Source organism: Gopherus evgoodei, chromosome 17, assembly GCF_007399415.2.
Source record: "Gopherus evgoodei ecotype Sinaloan lineage chromosome 17, rGopEvg1_v1.p, whole genome shotgun sequence".
Lineage (NCBI taxonomy): Eukaryota > Metazoa > Chordata > Testudines > Testudinidae > Gopherus > Gopherus evgoodei.
The window spans coordinates 22082482-22089061 of record NC_044338.1 but is presented as its reverse complement, the minus strand read 5'-3'; the positions used below and the strand labels follow the sequence as shown (position 1 = coordinate 22089061).

The 6580-nt window shown below is 63.5% G+C and overlaps 1 protein-coding gene across 1 annotated transcript; it reads right to left on the bottom strand.

Moving 5' to 3' along the window:
* Positions 1–3760: 3760 nt before the first annotated feature.
* Positions 3761–6119, bottom strand: FZD9 (frizzled class receptor 9). Its single transcript, XM_030536986.1, has one exon. It carries the CDS (start codon positions 5979–5981, stop codon positions 4233–4235), a length of 1749 nt encoding a protein of 582 aa, XP_030392846.1. The 5' UTR covers positions 5982–6119; the 3' UTR covers positions 3761–4232.
* Between the last annotated feature and the right edge of the window lie 461 nt (positions 6120–6580).

Below are 6580 nucleotides of genomic sequence, written 5' to 3'. Positions count from 1 at the left end.
AGCTCCATTCAGCCCTAGATTAGGCTGGCTGCTCAGGGCACTGCCCCACAGTCCCCCAGCAGCTCCTGCCTTTGGGGCTCCTAGGGAGGGGCCAGAGTGAATCCCCCTCTGGGGTACAGCTATCCCAGCCCGTGGATCAGCGCCACTGTGCAATGCCGCGGGGTTGCCCGGGGTGGTCAGGGAGGGCCCCTAGCAGCAGTGCTGGCACCGAGCAGAGGGCCCCTCCTGCAGTGAGCATGTTCACAAGCCCATTGATGGGCTAGGGCCTGTGCAGTGCAGTGCACCAGACCTGGGAGATAAACACTGTCATGATTGCTTGTTCCTGTGCTTCCTGGGCCTTAACCACCTGCAGGTACATTAGCACCAGCTGCCCGGGGAGTCCTTCACCCCCTCCTGGGGAGCCTGGCCCAGGCCGGCCCTGCCAGTGAGGGTGCCTCAACCATGGCAGGACATCCCGCTGGCCTGCAGCTGCTCTTTGTAGCAGGGCAGGGAGGAGCCCAGTGCAGCAGGGGGTGGAGGGGAAGCTCTCCAGGTGAGCGTGGGGGAGATCACAGTAGCTGGTGGATGTTCAGGGGCTGACTCCAGGCCAGCTTCCTCCCCCTACCCCCCCCCCCCCGAGCGAGGCAGAGTGGGGCACCCACAGAGCTGGTCCTCCACTGCCAGAGCTCTCGGCGTTCTGCACCATGCCCCCCCACAAGGAGCAGAGATGGCAGGTGGAAATGCCAACTGGTTGCACTGATCTGTGCAGGGAGACCCCAAAGCTAGGGGCTGCAGGCACAGAATCTGCTCCAGGTCCTTCTCCTCCACAGGGCAGCAGCTGGCAGGGGCACCTGGGAGCATGGTCCTCCTGCCCCCACCTTAGGGGCCGGTCTGAGCCAGCCCCGCAGGCCCTAAGGCAGGTCCCGGTGGGTGGGGCTCCTCACTCAGGCCAGGCAGGGCCCACTCTGCCCTGAAACAGGCCCCACCTCCACACGTAGCTCCCTGCCCATCGGTGCATCCCGCAGGCCTTGCTACCCCCCTACCCCTGCCCAGGGCTGTGCACCTCCCTGCTGACAGCACCTGCCCTCCCCGCCCAAAATACAGCACCACGAGGCCCTACTCCAGGACCAGCTGGCTGCCCCGCAGCCTTGAGAACAGGACTGTGACCCAGGAGCCTCGGGCCTCTTTCCCAAGGGCACTGCTCTGCTGTGACAGGAGCCGCAGGACCAGTTCCTGCCACAGCCTCCCAGCCCGTGGCACATCTCCTGCCCCCGCAGCCGAGCAGCCAGCTCTGGGCAACCTGCACAGGAGGGTGAGGAGCAGAGCCTGGGCCCTTTCTGGCTTCTTTATAAAGGGACCTGGGAGCTTTGTTCTAAATCACAGGGATCTGCCCTCCTTCACCAGCCGGGTGGGTCTGGTCCTGCTGGAGGGCTTCCTGCAGTGCCTCGCCCCCCCCCGGGTTTTAGACTCTGTGCCCAAGAGCCGCCCCCTCGCCCACATTTTAACGCTCTTGGCTCTCCGCTGGCCATGCTGCACCATCGCCGCAGAGCCCTGCAGGGGGGCCACGCAGGGAAACCGCTCGCTGGGACAAACCCTTGCAGCCTCTCCTCTACGCCAGGCAGAGGCTCCCAGCATGTTTAACTCTGGAGCTCGCCAGAGCACGGGGCGCTGCTGAGCCCTTAGACCGCGGCAACTTGGACCCAGGATAGGAATAATGGCACCTTCTGCACCCCATGGCCCAGTCTGAGAGCAACCCAAATTCCTTCCTGGAACAAATGTAGGGCCCGATCCTGTTCCTGTGGCATCACGGGGAGTCCTATGCACCGGGGCAGAGGATCCAGCCCTTTAACGAGCATGTCCTCGCTAGCGAGCGACCTAGTGCCGGGACTGTGGTTCAGCCCCAGGCCCAGCCGCACACTAACACACACAGGCAGGCCCAGTGACCCATAGCATCAGGACACAGCCAGCCAGCACAGGCGCACACACCAAGACACAACAATGCGTGCGTGTGCACACACGGGGACAGTCATGTGCACCCAGCTATGTACACATGCGTGTGCAAACCACATGCCAGAGGCACACAGGTGCACCCGGACCCACGTGGTGTTTGGGCAGCAAATTCCTCACTTGAGGGGAGAAGCCGGCTCCCCTCCCCATGTCCCATGGCTAGCTCTCCCCTCCCCCTTCCCCCAAGAAGCTCATTCCACCAGCTGAGCGCTGAGTGTCTCTCCGGACAATGGGGAAGCCGAGATGGGACTGTAACCAGATCAGAGGATAAATTAAGCCGCACAAGTTTCCATTCTCTGTACCTCAAAGCCAAGCTGAGCCCCTCCCCCTTCGGCCTGGAGCCCACCTCTCCACTCCGACCCCGACGTTCCCCATTCGGGCTAGGGACACCCCTCCATACTCCCCATCCAGTCAGCCCCCAAATGCCCATGTCCCCCTTCCCTCTCCCCCTCACACAACCCCCACCTCTTTTCCAGGCACTGAACACTCCATCTCCCCCATCCAGCCCCAGAGCTTCCCTAGGGAGCTAAATCCCCCTTCCCACGCCGGCCTAGGGGGTGCGCTCAGGACTTTCCGGGGGGGGGGGGCAGACAGCGATGTGTTTCCCCTCTGCTGTCGAAGGCCTGGGGCTCCCCCCACGTGGTTATTCGCCTGGCATTGAGCTCCGGCGCGAGGTACCAGCACAAATCACCTACAGGGAGGCGAGTGGAAAACATTATTCATAAGCCTGACATTCGGCATGAAAACCGGTCTCCTGCGGCGGGAGGGGGGCGGGCGGAGCAGGGTGCCAAAACTAGCACCGAGGAGCCACGGAGCTACCCCGGCCAAGGGGAGGGGGAGGGGAGCCTCCCTGGGGGGGCAGGGGGGAGTGAGTAACCCAGTCCAGCTCCAACAGCGCAGCAAAACAAACAGTCCTGGAATCAGACTGGCCCCATGTCACACACACACACACCCCCCGCACACACACACGCGCCTCCCAAAATCGACCCATTTACAAAACAGCCGCCCACCGCTCATTGGCCGGCAGCTGCTGCATCTCCCTGGGGAACACATGCTCCAGAACCCAGCGAGGAGCCGCAGGGCCAGGCTGGTGCAGGGGCTGCTGCCGAGGGAGCCGCCATGGGCCCTGCCTTTCGCCCAGGGGAGCTGGCCGGGCAGTAGCCATGGCAAAGCAGAGGACCGGAGTGGGGGGAGCTGTGGCCTGAATGATCCCTGGCCTCCAGGCTGTCCATGCAGGAAGGGAGCCTGGGGTTCTCCTCTGAGCACATAGAACAGACAGTTGGTGTGTAAGCCCCATGGCCAGCCTCCGAGGGGAGCTGTGCTAGGACACGCTGGGGGCTAGGGCTGGCCGGGGCTGGGACAGCAGGGCAAAGGGGGCAAGGGCTGAGCTGTGTGGGGAGCCCAGAACTAGACTAGGAGGCGGGTGGGCTGCAGGTCAGAGCATCAGTGGAGTGTGGGGGGCTCAGGTGTGGGACAGAAGGGGAGCCCACACTCCCCCCACTCAGCAGCACCACTGTCCACTCTGGCAGAAGCGAAGCTCCCCTCTGCAGCTCACCACCCCATGCCACTAATCCAGGGGACAGAACTGAGGGCAGCCCAGCCCCTCGTCCTGACCCCCACGCCCCTGGAGTCCCTCTGCTAACTACCAGCCCCACTGCTAGCATTCGGCTAGCACAGTCTGATCCCTTCCCCAGCCTGGTTCCATTCAGGTCGCGGGGCGGGGTCACCCCCCCAGCTGTCAGCCCCCGCCCCCCCCAAACAGCGCGAGGCTCAGTTGAAGTAACACATCAGGGTTTATTGTTTCCATTCCTTGCAGCTAATGATTAAAAAAAAGTTCTAAAATAAATTACAGAATTAAATAACCTCAGGTTGGATTATTTCCCCCCCGCTCCCCAAACCAAGGGTTAAACCAGTCACTGGGTTTGGCAATAGCAACAAAACAAAACACTCTAGGAAAAGCAGCTACTGGTTTAGCAGGTATCCCGGGCCAAAGCCCTCTGCCAGGGAGCTTACCTCGGGTCCCTCGGCTCTAGTACCCACATGCCAGGGTGCATTCGCCCCCTCATAACTCAACCTCCTCTTTCCCCTACTCCGTCGGTCAGCTCTGCGTGAGCTCCATGCTGTTGGCCAGCCCTGGCCCCCCAAACAGCTGGGCATGCACTCAGCAGGCCCATTCCCTTCCCTCCTAGCCCCTTACCCGTGAGAGATTCTCTGTGCTGCGTCCGCAGTCAAAGGGAGACCCCCTTCTAGACGTGTGTGGGATGGTCCAGGTAAGGGTCTGTTTTGGTCATATGTAACATGACCATAGGGGCTTTGTAGTGGCAATGCGCCCCAGTGCAAGTGACCCCACTGCAAGGCTTTCCCCTAGTCCTCATGCCCAGTTTCCTGTTGCAGAGGCTCTGCCAGGTCTGGAGCGTCTTGGAGCTCCACACCCACACGCCACTGGTGATGCCCACCACCAGCGACATGAAAATCTTTAGCATAAAGACAGCCACGGTGGGTACTGAGGCTTCCAAGGAGCAGTGGGTGCTGCGCCTGCCGGGGAAGGCCATGCAGCCATGCTCCAACGCCCTGAGGTTCCAGTAATCCATATTGAGCCACTCGTAGAAGTAGCAGACAATGACGCATGTGGCCGGGACGGTGTAGAGGATGGAGAAGACCCCGATCTTCACCATCAGCTTCTCCAGCTTCTCTGTGTTGGTGCCTCCTGTCTTCATGATCTTCCGGATGTGGAAGAGGGCGACGAAGCCCGTGAGGATGAAGGAGGTGCCGATCACCAGGTAGCAGGACAGCGGGATGAGCACGAATCCCGTCAAGGCACTGACGTCCATGCTTCCCACGTAACAGAGCCCAGTGAGCTCATCTCCTGCCACCTTCCGCATGGTGAGGATGACGATGGTCTTCATGGCTGGGATGCCCCATGCAGCCATGTGGAAGTAGCTGCTGTGGGCTTCAATGGCCTCGTGTCCCCATTTCTTCCCAGCTGCCAGGAACCAGGTCAAGGTCAGGATGACCCACCAGAGCGAACTGGCCATGCCGAAGTAGTAGAGGATGAGGAAGACAATGGTGCAGCCGGTGCTTTCTAGTCCCTCCTGGATGATGTACAGCTCCCCGTTCTCCCGGTCGCAAGCTATGTTCTCGGCCCCAGCCACCGAGCGAATGATGAAGGCCACCGAGTAGACGTTGTAGCACATGGAGAGGAAGATGATGGGTCTCTCCGGGTACTGGAACCGGTGCGGGTCCAGCAGGAAGGTGAGCACAGTAAAGGCCGTGGAGACGAAACACAGTGTTGACCAAACTGCCATCCATATGAAGGCAAAATCTTTGTCCTCCCGGGACCAGTACACATCCACCCCAGGGGAGCATTTGGGGGCACAGGAGAGGCTCTTCTCCACATACTGGAACTTCTCGGGGTTTTCACATGACCCCAAGTTGTTCAGCCCCCTGCCCTCTCCAGCCCCTGAGGGCCTGGGGCGCGGCGCCACCGGGAGCATGCCCTGTCCCTTCGGAGCATCCCCGGGGGTGGCGTTCTCGGGCGCCTCCATGCACAGGGCGTTGGGATCGTTCTTGGTGGGCAGCTTGCTGCAGTCCAGGGACTCTGGCCAGCCAAAGTTGAACTGCTCCATGATAGGGGCGCACTTGTGCCGGGCCTGCTCACACATGGGCTTGCAGGCCGGGATGCTGGTGCTCACCTGGTCGGTGCACATGGGGGCGTAGAGGGAGCAAAGGAAGAAGCGCAGGTGGACGTGGCAGCCGTACTCCACCAGGGGGGCAAACTCGTGCAGCTTGATGGCCGCCTCCCGCTGGTTCTCGTGCCCCATGTAGTTGGGCATGCGGGTCATGTTGTAACCGATGCCCTGGCACATGGGGATCTCGATGGGCTGGCATCTGGCCTGGCGGCCCCGCTCGATGTCGTAGGAGCCGATCTCCAAGGTGGAGGCCAGCCCCAGCTGGCACAGGAAGGACAGGATGATTTTCAGGCGCAGGGCTGCCATGGCCGGCTCCGGGCACGTCCCCGGCACCCTGCTACCGCCAGGGCTGGGCGCTGCCAGGGCGAAACAGAAACGCCCCCATCTTGCCCCAGGCACGGAGGGCACCAGCCAGGCAACCCCCTGGGCGCGCCGCCTCGCCTAGCCCCGGGCCGGGCAGCGCCCCCCGGCCAGCCCCATGGCAGGGGCCGGCTCGCTCGCCGCTCCGCAGCCCGGGTCCCTCCCGCGGCGCCGAGCCCCGGCCGGCGCCGAGGGGCGGCTCAGAGCGGCGCCGAGGGGCAGGGACCCCCGCGGGGCGCCCGGCCGCGCCGGGGCTCCATGCGCCGGGCACAGGCGGACGCGCCGGCCGGAGATCTCGGAACCGCCGCCGCCGCTGCTCCTGCTCCGCGGCCGCTGAGCCGCCGCCAGCCCCCGGAGCCGGCTACACCCCCGGGAGGGCGGGCCCGGCCGCCGGGACCTCCCCCAGGGCGGGGGCGGCGTGAAAGGCGCAGGGGGCGGCGCTGCCCGCCGGGTTTGGGGTCCGCACCCGGGTTGCGCCTCTGCGCTCTGGGGGGGACGCGGCTGGAGACGGACGGCGAGGAGCGAGAGTCCGATCGGCGGGGGCA